This window comes from Aotus nancymaae, unplaced genomic scaffold (genome assembly GCF_030222135.1).
Source record: "Aotus nancymaae isolate 86718 unplaced genomic scaffold, 86718_ANA_hifiasm-v0.15.2.pri h1tg000014l, whole genome shotgun sequence".
Lineage (NCBI taxonomy): Eukaryota > Metazoa > Chordata > Mammalia > Primates > Aotidae > Aotus > Aotus nancymaae.
In genome coordinates, this window is record NW_026988425.1 from 59,091,417 (window position 1) to 59,107,534 (window position 16,118).

Consider the following 16,118-nt stretch of genomic DNA (forward strand, 5'->3'; position numbering starts at 1 on the left):
TTTGAGCTGAGACGATAGGATTTTCTAAATGTATAATGATGTCATCTGCAAATAGAGACAATTCAACTTCCTCTTTTCCTAATCGAATATCCTTTGTTTCTTTCTTTTGCATGATTGCTCTAGCTAGAACTTTCAATACTATGTTGAATAGGAGTAGTGAGAGAGGGCACCCTCGTCTAGTGCCAGATTTCAAAGGGAATGCTTCCAATTTTTGCCCATTCAGTATATTATTGGCTGTGGGTTTGTTGTAAATAGCTTTTATTATTTTGAGATACATTCCATCAATACCTAGTTTATTGAGAGTTTTTAGCATAAAGGGCTGTTGAATTTTGTTGAAGGCCTTCTTTGCATTTATTGAGATAATCGTGGTTTTTGTCTTTGGTTCTGTTTATGTGATGGATTATTTTTATAAATTTGTGTATGTCGAACCAGCCTTGCATCCCCGGGATGAAGCATACTTGATCGTGATGGATAAGCTTTTTGATGTGCTGTTGCATTCAGTTTGAAGATTTTTGCATCGATGTTCATTATGAATATTGGCCTGAAATTTTCTTTTTTAGTTGTGTTTCTGCCAGGTTTTGGTATCAGGATGATGTTGGTGTCATAAAATGAGTTAGGGAGGATTCCCTCTTTTTGTATTATTTGGAATAGTTTTAGAAGGAATGGTATCAGCTCCTCTTTGTACATCTGGTAGAATTCGGCTGTGAACCCGTCTCGACCTGGACTTTTTTTTAAAGGTGTTTTTAAAAATGTACTCTTATTCAGCACTTCTATGTGTTGGGTCGCAAGAGAGTTTCAGGTTATCTAGTATGCTGCCTTATTAGAAATGGAAACCTAATTTGTTTTTCATATTTAATTAATATCATTTGTAAAGTTGGATTGTGAAATAGACATTTGGCTAAAGACTGGATTTCTGCCATGGCAAATGTACTCCATTTCTGTGAAATTTTGGCCAAGCCACATTTTTGTTATGAAATAACATGTTTGATTCTGAGATTTTTACTTGGTACTTAGACAGAATAGCAACATCACCTGCTGATATTATGGACACTTTATGATTTTGTTTAAGATACACTGTAGTGTGTTTTGAAAAAGAATAAAAGTTTCTAAGATTTGAAAGAGATCTTACAAAGATTGGGGTAATCTACATTAGATTTCTAATCTTTTCATTAAAAATACATGTGATCTTTCATATGAAAAGAGTAAGATTGTAAGTTTAAAGACTATATACAAGTGTATTTAGATTTCTCCTTTTCTTTCTGAATTGTGATATATTTAAAGATAGGAATATAGTCTTTCTATTCATAAGTAGTGGTGTAGCAGATTATAAAGGGCACGTAGAACATTAGCTCTCAGATTAAATGTTATCTTTTGATAGATACCTTTCAGGATCACTTAGACTAAAATAAGGTAGGTTCTCTGTTACCATCCCTCATAGAATTTCTAAGTATGTATGCATGTCTTTGTTAACTCACTTATTCCTTATCTTTTCAACTAGGTTATAATGAAAGAAAATAATCAATTCAGTTTCAAGCATTTAGTGACCAGAATTAGTATACAGGAATTTTGTAATTTTTAGTTTTTTAAAACTATTATGTTTCTCACTTTCATAGCATATATTTAATTTAAGCAATGCCCCAAACGCAAAAACTAATCTGTGCTTTTGAAATCTGTGTATCCATGGAAACAATGGAAAAACTTTCTTTCTTAATCTCTTTTGTTAGACTGAGATCTTATTTTGTCAGTAATAGATTCTGTAAATAGCAAGGATATGAATAGTAGTAGTTGTGGAGGTGAGAGCAATCATAATAAGAGAAGCAAATTTCTATTTAGTAGTTTCTTGGGCCAAGTACTCTGTTAAGTATGCTAAATAATTTCCATAGAATTTTTGTTCTTTCTTACAGCAACCTACTATTCTTTTCATTTCTATGTGAGTAAAATGAGGCTTAGATTGGTTAACTTAGTTGTCCAATGCTGTACTGCTAGTAATAGGTAAAACAGAGCTTCGAATACACAGTGGAGTTTCATTGATTAACTTTTGTTAGATATTTGCATGATGTAAGTATATATTTTCAAAATATGTGTATAAACTACAGTATATTTTGGCACTTTTTGAAATGTGGTAAACCTAAATCTCTGCTATAGCTGATGATACCATATATCTAAAAATTGTGCAAAACATCTATAATTTTAATATATACGATGGGCTTTTATTACAGCGATTTTATGATTTCATCAATAGCTGAGCTGTTTCACTACAAACAGATTGGGTATCTTTGTGATTAAAGCAGCAGACTAAAGACCATGAAGGTATACTGTTTGTTTTTCAATCAGTTCCTTGTGTTATGAATTCTTATCAGATGTTGGGAAATAGCAGGCTTAAACTAACTGCAAGTGCTACAACCAGGATCCAAGAAACAATGATCTGTATGGGCATGTGTTTAACCATGAGCTGGTTTAACAAGGCCTCTAAACAAATTCATTTACCGTCATATTTAAGAAACTTACACATATTCCACTTAGGTAGATTTAAGATTTCTTCAACAGCACGTCAAATATTCAGGTCTTGATAATCTTTATCAGTTTTTTAAATGTAAATATTAGAGAAGATCTGTGCTTGACTTCATCACCCTTACATTAAAATAATATTTCTCATGATGTAAGAAAACATAATAGGTATAACTAAAAATTTTCCTAAGGCACATTCCTAGAAACTGGAGAAAATGAAAAGAGCATCTGGGAAAAAATGAAAACTGACTGACAGTTACGTAAGATACTTGACATTGCCATTTTAAATCCTCAATCTCATGTTCAAAAGTTGCACAGTTAAAAAAAATTGTAGAATTTTTAAAAACTACTTTAATCAAGTAATATAAACAGTCTGATAAGAATTGTAAATATATTGGCATTGTAGTAATAAAAAGTTTCTTATTTAGTTATTTATAGTGTCTCCTGTTATATAGAATATATTCAGCTTAAATCCTTCTACTGGATATTTATTTAAAGAAAAAGAAATTGTTGTATCAAAGGGGTATCTATACCCCCTTGTTTATTGCAGGACTATTCACAATACCTATGCTGTGGAATCGACCTAGAAGTCCATCAGTGAATGAATGGAAAAAGAAACTGTGGCGTAAATACACAATGAAATATTACTTGGCCATAAAAGGATAAAATTCTATCATTTGCAGCAATATGAATGGAACAAGAGGTCATTGTGTTAAGTGAAATAAGCCAGACACGGAAAGACAAATATTATATTCTCAATCATATGTAGGAACTGAAAAACTTGATCTCATGGAGGTAGAATGTAGAATGATAGATACCAGAGGCATCTGGGTTTGTGTGTTGTGGGGGATGAAAAGAGATTGGATAATGAGTACAAACAAACAGAATAAGTTCCAATGCTCAATAGCACAGGAGGGTGACTATAGTTAACAATAATGGATTGCATATTTCAAAATAGCTAGAAGGGAAGACTCAAAATGTACCCAACACATAGAAATGTTAAGTACTCGAGGTGATAGATATCCTTAATATCCTGACTTTACCATTACATATTCTATGCATGTAACAAAATACCACATGTAGCCCATAAGATGTACAAATATTATAAATCAATAAAAATGTAAATAAATAAAATATTTAACTTAAAGGTAAGATATGAGTCTAAAATTACTTTTCACTTAGTAGGTGATTAGCAGGTTAAGTGAAACTGCATAAAGAATTAAGATGTCCCCAGTCCCAGGTTCACGGAGCTGTGAGGTCTCTGCTGTTTCCTCTTGACATCAAGGAACAACCCTGTCATCAGAATCAAGCAAAAAACGGAAGCCCAAAGTGATTCAAAGCAATGGAGCCCCAGCTGAAGGAAAGCAGAATCGATCTGACACTGAGCAGGAAGGTAAATACTACAGTGAGTAGGATGAGGTGGATCTGCTGGACCCTGGCAGAGACTATGAGTTATACAAGACACCTGCCAGGAGCTATAGAGGCTAATGGCTGAGATCCAAGACCTGAAGAGCGGGGTGGCAAGGATGTGGCAATTGAAATAGAAGAACAGAGGATCCAGAGCTGTGTGCATTTCATGACTTTGAAAAAGCTTAACCGATTAGCCCACATCAGGTTGAAGAAAGGAAGAGATCAGACCCACGAGGCTGAGCAGAAAGTAGATGCCTATCACCTGCAGCTCCAGAATCTGTTGTATGAGGTGATGCACCTACAAAAGGAGATCACCAAATGTTTGGAGTTTAAGTCAAAGCATGAAGAAATTGATCTGGTCAGATTAGAGGAGTTTTATAAGGAGGCTCCACCAGATATCAGCAAGGCTGAAGTCACCGTGGGAGACCCTCACCAGCAAACACTGGCACATCTGGACTAGGAGCTGGAGCAGCGTGAAAGGCTGGCAGAGAAGTACTGTGAATGCCTATCCAACAAGGAGAAGATCCTCAAGGAAATTGAGGTGAAGAAGGAGTACCTGAACAGCCTTTAGCTGCACCTCAACAGCATCATGCAGGCTTCCCTTCCGGTGCAGGAGTACCTGTTTATGCCATTCGACCAGGCTCACAAGCAGTATGAGACAGCCAGGCACCTGCCGCCTCCCCTCTATGTCCTCTTTGTTCAGGTCACTGCATATGGGCAGGCTTATGATAAAACGTTATCTGTGGCAATTGAAGGCAGAGTGGACGAAGCCAAGGCTCTGTTCAAGCCTCCAGAGGACTCTCAAGATGACAAGAGTGACTCGGATGCTGAGGAGGAGCAGACCACGAAACGCTGGAGACCCACGCTGGGGGTTCAGTTGGATGACAAACACAAGGAGATGCAGACAAGTCACCGATCGTCCATCATGCTTGACCTGAAGTGCAAAGATGACAGTGTGCTTCACCTGACTTTCTTCTACCTCATGAACCTCAATATCATGACAGTAAAAGCCAAAGTGACAACTGCCACAGAGCTGATCACCCCCATCAGTGCAGGTGACTTGCTGTCTCCTGACTCGGTCCTGAGTTGCTTGTATCCTGGGGATCATGGAAAAAAAACTCCAAATCCAGCCAATCAGTATCAGATTGATAAAGTTGGCATCCTGACTTTGAGCGACTATATACTTGAGTTAGGTCACTCCTATTTGTGGGTACAGAAGCTGGATGGCCTCCACTTTCCCAAAGAGCAGTGTCAGCAAACGGTGATTTCTGGCCACTCACTGAGCACCAGCCACATGGAGACCACCATGAAACTTCGGAAGACCAGGGTGCTGTCCCACCTGGCCCTCCACAAACAGTTTGCATCCCTAGAACATGGCATTGTGCCAGTTACCAGTGATTGCCAGTACCTCTTCCCTGCCAGGGTTGTCTCTCACCTGGTGAAGTGGATGACAGTTGCCCATGAGGATTACATGGAGCTGCATTTCACCAAAGACATTGTGGATGCGGGGCTGGCTGGGGACACCAATCTCTACTACATGGCAGTCATCGAAAGGGGCAGAGCCACACTGCAGGCTGCTGTGGTGTTGAACCCTGGCTACTCCTCCATTCCACCTATTTTTCAGCTCTGTTTGAACTGGAAAGGGGAGAAAACAAACAGCAACGATGACAACATTCAGGCCATGGAGAGCAAAGTCAATGTTTGCTGCAAGGAGCTGTGTGGCCCTTGGCCCAGTCACCAGCTGTTGACCAACCATCTGCAGCGGCTGTGTGTGCTGCTGGATGTTTACCTGGAGACCGAGAGCCATGACGACAGTGTGGAGGGGCCGAAGGAATTTCCCCAGAAGAAGATGTATCTGCGGCTCTTCAGGGGTCCCGGCAGGATGAAGCCGTTTAAATACAACCATCCTCAGGGATTCTTCAGCCATCGCTGACCTCCCACCCAGCCAGTTGTTTCCCCGAGGCCTCACCCAGAAGTACTGGGCTTCTGCTTGCTGCTCTGGCCCACATGTGACTCTTGATATTCTCCAAAGACACCATCCGATTAAAAAACGTCACCTAAAAAAAAAAAAAAAGAGTTAAGATGTCAGTGTCATGTTGAAATTCTATTATTGACTTGGATAATTTTGAAAAATCTCTTGCTATTTCTATACTTCAGCTTTTTTGTGTCTAGGATGAAGGTCAACATTCAGCATTTCACTACTTAGATATGAATGAAAATACTTTAAGGGAATAATTTTAATTATAATGGGCTTTAAAAGGCTAAATCCAAAGGAATTAAAATAAAATGATCTGTGTGGCATAACGTTTTACACTTATAATTTGGTTATGTATTTCAGAAATACTATTTTTTGCCTTAGACTATTTTTCTGTGATGATGAAACTGAGGCAAAGAAGGAGAACTAATTGGCTTTTCATGGGCCAAATAATGATGTTGAATCTAGGTCTTTTGGTAAACACATTTCTTCCCACAACCCCCACCCAAATGCTTTGTCTAATCATTTGGAATGCTGTAAGTTGACATTAGTTTTAAGAGGAAGAAAACAATTAATCCCTGACATTAGAGTAGATATCTTTAGTGTAATAATTAGTATCACTTTATCATTAATTTTCACAGTTTTAATTCTTTAAATTGCTAATGTAATTTAAAAGTCATGAGTTGGTTGTAGTATATTTTGAATATAAAAATAAATGCCTTCTAAGCACCTATAGTCAGCACTGTCCTGGGTTACAGATAGAGAAGAAAAAAAAAAGCACCTGGTTGTGTGCCCACTCATATTAATCCTAAATCTTTGCATCAGTTTTGCATATTACATATATTGAATATAGACACAATTTATAGATGTGAAAACCGAGGATCGATGAAGTTGACAACTTTCCCCAAAGCTATACTCAAGTGCCACTTTCTCTATGAAGGCTTATAAGATGAGGAAGATTAGTAGACAGAAATAGGGGAAAAACAACATTTTAAGTAGCAGAAATGACATGAACAAAGGAGTATGTGTACTGAAGCTCAGTTTGCCAAGGTAATTATGACTAGTATGTTTTGACTGAAATTTAGAGTAACTATAGAGGATATGTGGGAGATAAAGTTGAAGAAAGTAGCTTGAGGTTAGGTCATGATAGAGACTTAATTACCTAGGAAAGAAATTAGTACATAATTCAGTAGGATTTAGGGAGCTATGAAGATCAGGAGAGTAGAACTGTAGGATTTGGCATGTATGTTATAAAATAAATGGAAGAAAGGTCTGACCAGAGGCATATAGACCAAGTAGAAGACTCTTGCAATGGTGAAGTCCTGATGGCCCAAACTAGATTGCTGTCACTAACCACAGAAAGGAAGAGACTTTATAAAGGAAAAAGGAAAGATGTAGTAAGTAAGGGAGTGATACTAGAAGGTGGGATCAGAAATAGAAAAGAGGAATTAGTTGGTGTTCGTTGAGGAGCCTGCATTATCAATCTGACTTTTAAAATGGTAAATTTGATGCATTTCTGGTGTGTCTAGTGAAATTACTCATCTGACAGTTAGAAACATTAATTTAATCTTGAGAATGAAAATGTGTAAAGAGCATAGACTAATAATCTTGATTTTATATGTTGGCTGCATTAAGACAGAGGGAATTGAAGTCCTGAGTGTGGATGAAATTTATAGAGAGGAAAGAAGGTTGAGAAGCATCTAATTTTGAAGAGCAAAAGGTAGAAAAGTAGAACCAATGGAATCAGGGAAAGAATATCAAAGAGGTAGGATAAGATCCTAAGTGTCCTAAGATCTCATGATAGCACCATGTCTGAGATAGCGAAGGGGCAAAGAGGGGTAAGGTGTTCAACAAAGTTGGATTCTTTTCAGGGTCTAAGTTACAATCTAACTGGAAACCACTGAAATTTGTGATTAGGAGGTCATAAGTTACTTTTGAGAGAGCCATTTAAGGAGTCTGTGGATTACTAGTTAGGTATTAAAATGGGTGTTTAGTGGGTTAAATGAAGACACTAAGAGCAGTTGAGAAATTGGTTGCAAAAAAAAAAAAAAAAAAGGAAAGCCCAAAGGTGTGGAAAAATTGGAGGAAAAAATTGTCACTACTCATAAATGTTTGGCATTTATACTTTATCCCAGATTCTTTTCCCAGCGCTATCTTTTATTACTAGTTACCTTGCCCCACTTTAAATTATTTTATGCAATAGCCAATACCTTCATGTTTTAGCATGCACCCTGTTTTTCCATCTCCCTGTCTTGGTTTAGACAGACTGCTTGGATGCCTCTTCATTCTGTCTGTAAATAGCTAATTCTTACTTATCTTTCAGGGCCCAGTTCACATGCTTCCTCTGTGAGACCATCCCTTATTTGTCCTGCAGTACTCTTTCCTCCACTGAATTTCAAAATGCTTCAGTCATTTATTTGTCATGGCAGTTGCTGCTTTTTATTATGTACTGTTTTTATTATTGATGTACATGGCTTATATCCCTCCTTGGGATTTAGGCTCCTTGAAGACTTTCTCAAGATGTCCATGAAACGTAATAGAAAGAGCATAGACCTGGAGTTCAGATAGTCCCATTTCTAGTTTCTAGCTCTATCATTTACTCACTATGTGTCTTCCAATGAGGTGTTTATTTGATCTTCATAAACCTCAGCCTTCTTACCTATGAAATGCCCATATCACAGTTCATTAAAAAGATTATTAAGTGATAGAGGAGGTAACTGATTTAAAGAACCTAGCAAAGTGAGGTTCCCTTTCTTAATCATCTTGATTTCTGTGCCAGTACCTAGAATGTTACCATATAAATATTAGGTGCTCCAAAATTGCTAAATGAATTAGTAATTTCTTTGCCATTACTAAATATGTAAAACAACTGTTATTTCTAGGCTGCTGGTATTTTATTGTTTTTTTTTAAGAAATTTTCTTTTCCATTAGGGAGTACTTATTGCAGATTTACTAGATAAAAAATATATGCAATACAGAAATATCTGGTGGATAAATGCTGATGTCATGCAAACTATATTAAAATTCAAATGAAATATAACTGTGAGGAAAACAATTAATGGCTTAGAGTTAGTAACAGTTTATAAAAGCCATTTCTTTTACCATTTCAGCAGAGACTAGGCTTTGAGGAGGCCAAGACAATGCTGTCTGGACTCTAAGCCCATAGTTTAGCAGTATATAGTGACGTATACTGCCAAACTTACAATTTTAGTTCTCATTTTAACATATTTAAATATATTCTGATGCCAGTGGATAGGATGATATTCTAGAGAATGTAAGATTGGGAATCCTAAAGTTAGACTGTAATCTAAAGATTGATTTAAAAACTTACACTTAATTTCAAGAGTTACGGATTCCACACTACTAACAATTGGTGTTGCTTGAATAGTCTCAAAGATTTTGAAAACATTGTAAATCTTCAATCACTTGAAAAATTTAGCATAATGAAGCAATTTTTAATAATCTGTATATACCTACCCTTCTCTGTCTCACCTTGTCATTTTTGAGTTTTTATTCATCATTGCTCAGTTTGTATATTATATGGCTACATCAATAGTATGTCTAAATTTTTGACTTTTTAAAGATAGATTTTTAGAAGCCAGCATTATGCATTCATTGCCCTTTTAAAATGAACAGAGTTGGTTGTTGTATATAGTAGAGATAACATTCATTTATGATAAATAATATAATAAAGAACTATGCTCATATGACAGACAACTCTTAACAGTGGTGCTGTTTTAAATAGATGACCTAAATCATAGTAGTTACCATTTGTTGAACATGTAAAGTGTGCCCAATATTTTACATACCTTATCCCTAACTTGTAGTTGAATAAACTGAGTCTCAGAGAAGTTAAGTAGCTATTCTCAGGTCACCTGGCTAATAAGTGATAGAGTTGGCTTTTAAATCAGTACTTTCTGAATCCAAAGTTAAGTCTTGTAATAGCTATGTTCTACTCCCTCTAAAGTAGTGTCTTAAACAGTATATACTTTCTTTGCCTCATTATTTGTATATGTCAAATTATTCTCATAACTAGTTTATCTATCCTAGAAATGCAGCATTTCCTCTTCAACTCTCAAGATAATCTCTACCTCAAAGACCTTAGTCTTCGGAAAACATCATCTAAATGACTGAATTACTTACCAAATTGAAAACCATAAAATGCAGCATAATAAAAAGATAGGAATGTTTGGTGGAGTAAATGGAAGATATGTTTGCTGTTCCCTGGGCAGCAACTACCCAGTTACATTTTTATATCATGCTGAGTAAATATGGAATTTCTACAGTTGTGTTCATACAGCTTTAAGAAATAGGAAGTAATTGTACTTCTCTGAGAATATGTAATGAGAGCCTAAACTGGGCATTGATGGTTAGAATCAAGAGGAGCTGTTATATGTGAGAGAGATTAGAAAATGATGTACTTCAACACCGATTCAATGAAAAGAAAGGGAAAAGAGTCCAAGGGAAATTTAAATTCTGATCACTAGAAATTTTATGGTTCCATGATCAAATAGAGACTTAAGGAAGAATGAACAAATGTGGGCAATAAAGAGAGGATTTCAGGTTTGGACACAAAGAGTTTGTGATTATGTTGAGATGTCCAGCCTGCTGTTTCTCTCGAGTTGAGTCCTTGAAATGAGGCTAGTCTGAGTTGAGATTTGCTGAAAGTGTAAAATGCACACTGGATTTTAAAGACTTAGTACAAAAAGAGAGTGTATAATATCACATTAATATTCTTTATATTGGTTGCATTTTCAAATGGTAATATTTTGGATATATTAAATATGTAAAAATTAATGTTTCCTTTTAGTTTTTAAATTTGGGTACTAGGAAACTTAAAATTGTATATGTATTAGTCTGTTCTCGCACTACTAATAAAGACATACCCAAGACTGGGTAATTTATAAAGAAAAGAGGTTTAATTGACTCACAGTTCTGCATGGCTGGGGAGGCCTCAGGAAACTTACAATCATGGCAGAAGGCACCTCTTCACCATGTGGCAGGAGAGAGAATGAGTGCCAGCAGGAGAAATACCAAACACTTATAAAACCATCAGATCTCATGAGAACTCACTCACTGTCATGAGAACCACGTGAGAAAAACTGCCCTCATGATCCAATTATTTCCCATGGTGTTCCTCCTACAATACGGGGGGATTATGGGAACTACAGTTCAAAATGAGATTTGGGTGGGGATATAGCTAAACTATATCAGTATGTGTCCTACCTTAAATTTCTGAGTTAATCTACACAGAAATTTATAAAAGGTAGTTAGAAATGGAGGACCATAATCAAGGCAAAATATTTAGATTTGGAAATAACCTATATAGGAGTGATAGTTGATGTTATGAGATTAGACTAAAATGCCAGTGTATAAAGAATAGTGATGAGAAAAATGTCAACAATTATAATATGGGAAGAAAAAGAGTAACTAGGAGAGTAATTGGAGATTAAAAATGCTAAAATGGTATCTAAGTCTGACTGGGATAGAATTCCAAGAAGAAAGGAGAAGGAAGGAGTAGTTAGCATCATTGAATGATAGAAGCCATAAAAGAAGAAGAGGAATGAGAAAAGGCCATTGAATTTGGTTGATATAGAAGCAGTTTCCATAGAGTGTACGAGGGATAGATTGCAAGAATTTAAGAAGTTAGAGGTTGATAAAGCAGACTGTATATGTAAACTATTCTTTCAAGAATGAAGTCCATTTATGAAGATAATAATCACTTGATCTGAGCTGAGTCCAGAGAAATTTGAGCATGTTTGTTTGCTGAATAAAAGGATCAATGAAGTGGGAGTGCTTGAAATTACAAAAGAGAGAAGATAATTTCTATAATAAGATCCAAAGCATTGGATCCCAAACCTGAGTACATACTGGAATCATCTGGGGAATTTGTTACAACGGCAAATTTCCAGGCAGCATTCCACATCTAAAGTTACTATATTCCCTGGAGGTTTGTCTTCCCCAACATGTTGCTAGCAAGTTCTTCCAGGTGATTATGATATATCCATAGGACAAACAAGTCAAGGAAATTATGGGTGCTGATGAGGTCATCAGTGGAATGACTGGTCATAGCATCCAGGATGGATAGACAGCCAATTAGGGCTAGAATGGGGCTGATGGATCAGGAATTACAGTTAAGAAACTGGCTTTCATTATTATGGGAGTACATGCAAGTTTAGTAGGAATGAAAGGCTGAAAAAGTTAAAAAGGTAGTGGATTTTGATCACTGAGGGAAGTTTCAGAAATCAGGATCTTGGAGGCCAAGCAGATGCAAAATGTAGCTGTGTGTCTGATGTGGAAAAAGATGAAAAGAACTAAGTTATACATGTCATAAAGCCCAGCAGTTTGTTAACTCTAATACAGGGCAGTTGGTAAAAAGGTATAGGATATGGGATAAGGAAGAAACACTAAAGGTTAAATCAGATATGTGATTATCTAGACTTCAGATTCCACTAAACATTGGCTTGAATATCTTTGATAACCATTTTCAGAGTGGAGTGCCTGCTTGAGTTTATAGTTTTTAAGTTTCCATAATTCACTCTAGATGTTGTTGAAAATACAGTGGGTACATTCATAGATAATATATGCACAGTCTTGAGTGGTCACAAGTAACCCTAAGGCTTTATAATATGAGTAGTTAATAATTCTTTACAAGGCATGAATTTGAATCTCCTGACCTAAAACTGGCATGGAGAAACAAGTCACTTAGGTAGTGCCTTGTAGTGAAGTCAGCATTTACTTCTAAGTTTGTCTTTAACACATGATTGTATTAATCATCAAACCTCATCCTGATAGATTTAACTACCAGCAAATTAAAAGGAAATTATATGCCAAAGTATAGTATTAAATGAGTTAAAAACTTGGGTTTAAAAATCAAATGAGTTTTAAAAGTTTTTAGCATGACACCTAGCATGTAATAATTACTTAATAAATGGTAGTTATTGGTACCAGTTGAGGAATTCTACCAGTTTTGAAGCCAATTTTTTGTGTATGTCCATATTTAATAAGTAATATTTATATTAAAAATTTTGTTTTGATCCCCTATTGCCATAAATTATTAAACTAAAACTAGACTGTTAAATTTGTTAGGAATTAGGAAGGTAATGGGTCATTTATCACTTATAATTTGATAGGGATGTATTTAATAGTAATTTATATTACTATTATGAAGAAATTAGAACTTTTAAAATCCTTTAAGTGTGTTTCTATGCCACAAGTATATGTACACAGAAACAAAATAAACAAATTACATCAATCACTTTATTTTTCTTAGATGTAGTATACCAACAATTCTGTTTTGCTAAATAACTTTTACTCTCAGTATATTATATACTTACGTAACTCTTTTTGCTTTATAGTGAAGAGCTCAGAAAAGAAGCAAGACAGTTAAAACGTGAACTCTTAGCAGCAAAACAAAAAAAAGTAGAAAATGCAGCAAAACAAGCAGAAAAAACAAGTGAAGGTAAGGGCATTTATCAGGCTTATTTTTTCCCTTGATACTCTTCCTTCTCTGTTTTCTTAGCTCCTCCCTGCTCTCTCCCGTTTTCACCTCTTCCCTTCTCCCATTCTTCTCATTTTCTCTTCCCTTCCTCTTCCTCATTCTTGAGTTTGGGCGCGCGTGTGTGTGTGTGTGTGTGTGTGTTTAATACATGCAAATGGGATGGTAACTATTGTTCTTAAGCAAGCTTCATGAAAACTAACAGAATACTTGAAATCTAGCAAAACTTAAAGGTTGCCATAGCATCTAACTGGATTAAAAGTACACAAGGATGGAATATATATATTATGTATTCTTTAAAGCATCTTTTTGAAGTGTTTGGGCCCTGTGTTTGGGACTGAGGTAAACATTTGTGTGTTGGTTTGAATAGTATTAAATACCTAATCTTGTTTTTTGTTGGTTTTTGTTTTTACTCTTACATTAAGACATATAAAATCTAAAGTATTGTTAAAGCTGATCAAAATTACATTCTGCTGTTTTATACAGGTTAACTAGGTTCTTTATTTCACTATGATTTTTATTAAGCTTCAAAAAAAGCTTTTCCATTAATGATCTTTAACTTAGTTTAAAATTGTTTCAACTATAAAGCATATAATATTCAGTTTCTAAAACAGCTTGGAACCTTCATCTGTTTTCTTTTTACAGTGATAAATTGTATTGTACATTCAGTGAACATAATCAGAAATTTTATTCAATTGCCTCTTATAATGATACTAAATTTGATATCAGAAATTTGCTTTGTACATACATATTCTGTATTTTCATGCTTTTGAAAGCAAGAAGTGTTTTATGTACCAGATTCTGTTAGCAGTCACTGGAGGTATATTAAAGAAAAAGATGTAGCATCTAGCCTTAAAGACTACATATTTTAATACAGAACAGTGGCACAATGTTTGGCCATAGGTATTATTATTGTTTATTTTAAGTAGCACAAGTAATATCACATAACTATTTAAAGAGTATAGTTCTCAGATTATTTGTACAAAGTCCCCAATGACTATTTTTGTAAAGACAGACATTATACATACTTCATGAAGAATTGAAAGTCGCTGAAGTATATATTTGCATGAAACTAATTATTTAAAAATTAACTGAAACATAATGGCATAAATTATAAACTGAATTTAGAAGAAGGGATAAACTTATTTGTGACTAGATCATATAGGCAAAATATAACTCAGAATAGAAACAATATATTATCAGTAATGAGATTTGAAAGAAGTACAGTCAGGATTATTTTATTTTTAGGTTTATAAGTGATTTTCTTAGAAGACTATTTCTTATTTTCTTATAGTTAAAAGTATTTTAAATATATGAAAATGATTTCTTTCAACCAGAAAGATCTTTCAAGTAGAAAGAATAAAATATAAAACTTAAATATTTTGCTCACTTTGGAGCTAATAATTATTAGTACCCTCATGTCTTAAGCACTATTCTGGACTAGGAGTATAACATTGTGACTTATAGTTCATGATCTAGTAGGATGGAAAGAAATGCAATAGGTATACTATAATAGTGCCATACAGGTAAGGCCTATATTAGACATAAATAATGCTGTTAATTTATTTATCTCCCTTTGAAATAGTAAATAGGTAAAGAAAGACGTGAGTCTTAAGACTGATTTCTTAATACACAAGAGAAGATTCTTAACAGAGCTCATTTCAATCATTTATTTATTTGTTTATTTTTATTTTTATTTTTTATTTTATTTTTTTTATTGCATTTTAGGTTTTGGGGTACATATGAAGAACATGCAAGATTGTTGCTTAGGTACACACATGGCAGTGTGATTTGCTGCCTTCCTCCCCATCACCTGTATCTGGCATTTCTCCCCATGCTCTCTCTCCCCAACTCCCCATCCCCCGCTGTCCCTCCCCTATTTCCCCCCAACAGATCCAAGTGTGTGATGCTCCCCTCCCTGTGTCCATGTGATCTCATTGTTCAACACCAACCTATGAGTGAGAACATGCAGTGTTTGATTTTCTGTTCTTGTGTCAGTTTGCTGAGAATGATGGTTTCCAGGTTCATCCATGTCCCAACAAAGGACACGAACTCATCGTTTTTGATGGCTGCATAATATTCCATGGTGTATATGTGCCACATTTTCCCTGTCCAGTCTATCATCGATGGGCATTTGGGTTGGTTCCAGGTCTTTGCTATTGTAAACAGTGCTGCAATGAACATTTGTGTGCATGTGTCCTTATAGTAGGACGATTTATAATTTTGGATATATACCCAGTAATGGGATTGCTGGGTCAAATGGAATTTCTATTTCTAGGTCCTTGAGGAATCGCCGCACTGTCTTCCACAATGGTTGAACTAATTTACACTCCCACCAACAGTGTAAAAGTGTTCCTATTTCTCCACATCCTCTCCAGCATCTGTTGTCTCCAGATTTTTTAATGATCACCATTCTAACTGGCGTGAGATAGTATCTCAATGTAGTTTTAATTTGCATTTCTCTAATGACCAGTGATGATGAGCATTTTTTCATATGTTTGTTGGCCTCATGTATGTCTTCTTTTGTAAAGTATCTGTTCATATCCTTCTCCCACTTTTGAATGGGCTTGTTTGTTTTTTTCTTGTAAATCTGTTTTAGTTCTCTGTAGATTCTGGATATCAGCCCTTTGTCAGACGGGTAGGCTGCAAAAATTTTTTCCCATTCTGTTGGTTGCTGATTCACTCTAATGACTGTTTCTTTTGCTGTGCAGAAGCCGTGGAGTTTGA

The 16,118-nt window shown here is 35.5% G+C and overlaps 1 protein-coding gene and 1 pseudogene across 2 annotated transcripts in view; both read left to right on the forward strand.

Moving 5' to 3' along the window:
* CWC27 (CWC27 spliceosome associated cyclophilin) overlaps positions 1-16,118 on the forward strand; it is a 261,252-nt gene that overhangs the window by 109,113 nt on the left and 136,021 nt on the right. For both annotated transcript variants that reach the window (XM_012462277.3, XM_064376014.1), the window contains exon 11: positions 13,252-13,355. In XM_012462277.3, coding sequence (XP_012317700.1) covers positions 13,252-13,355 — 104 coding nt within the window. The remainder of the gene's footprint in view (positions 1-13,251; positions 13,356-16,118) is intronic.
* On the forward strand, positions 1,772-5,961 carry LOC105723812 (THO complex subunit 5 homolog; annotated as a pseudogene).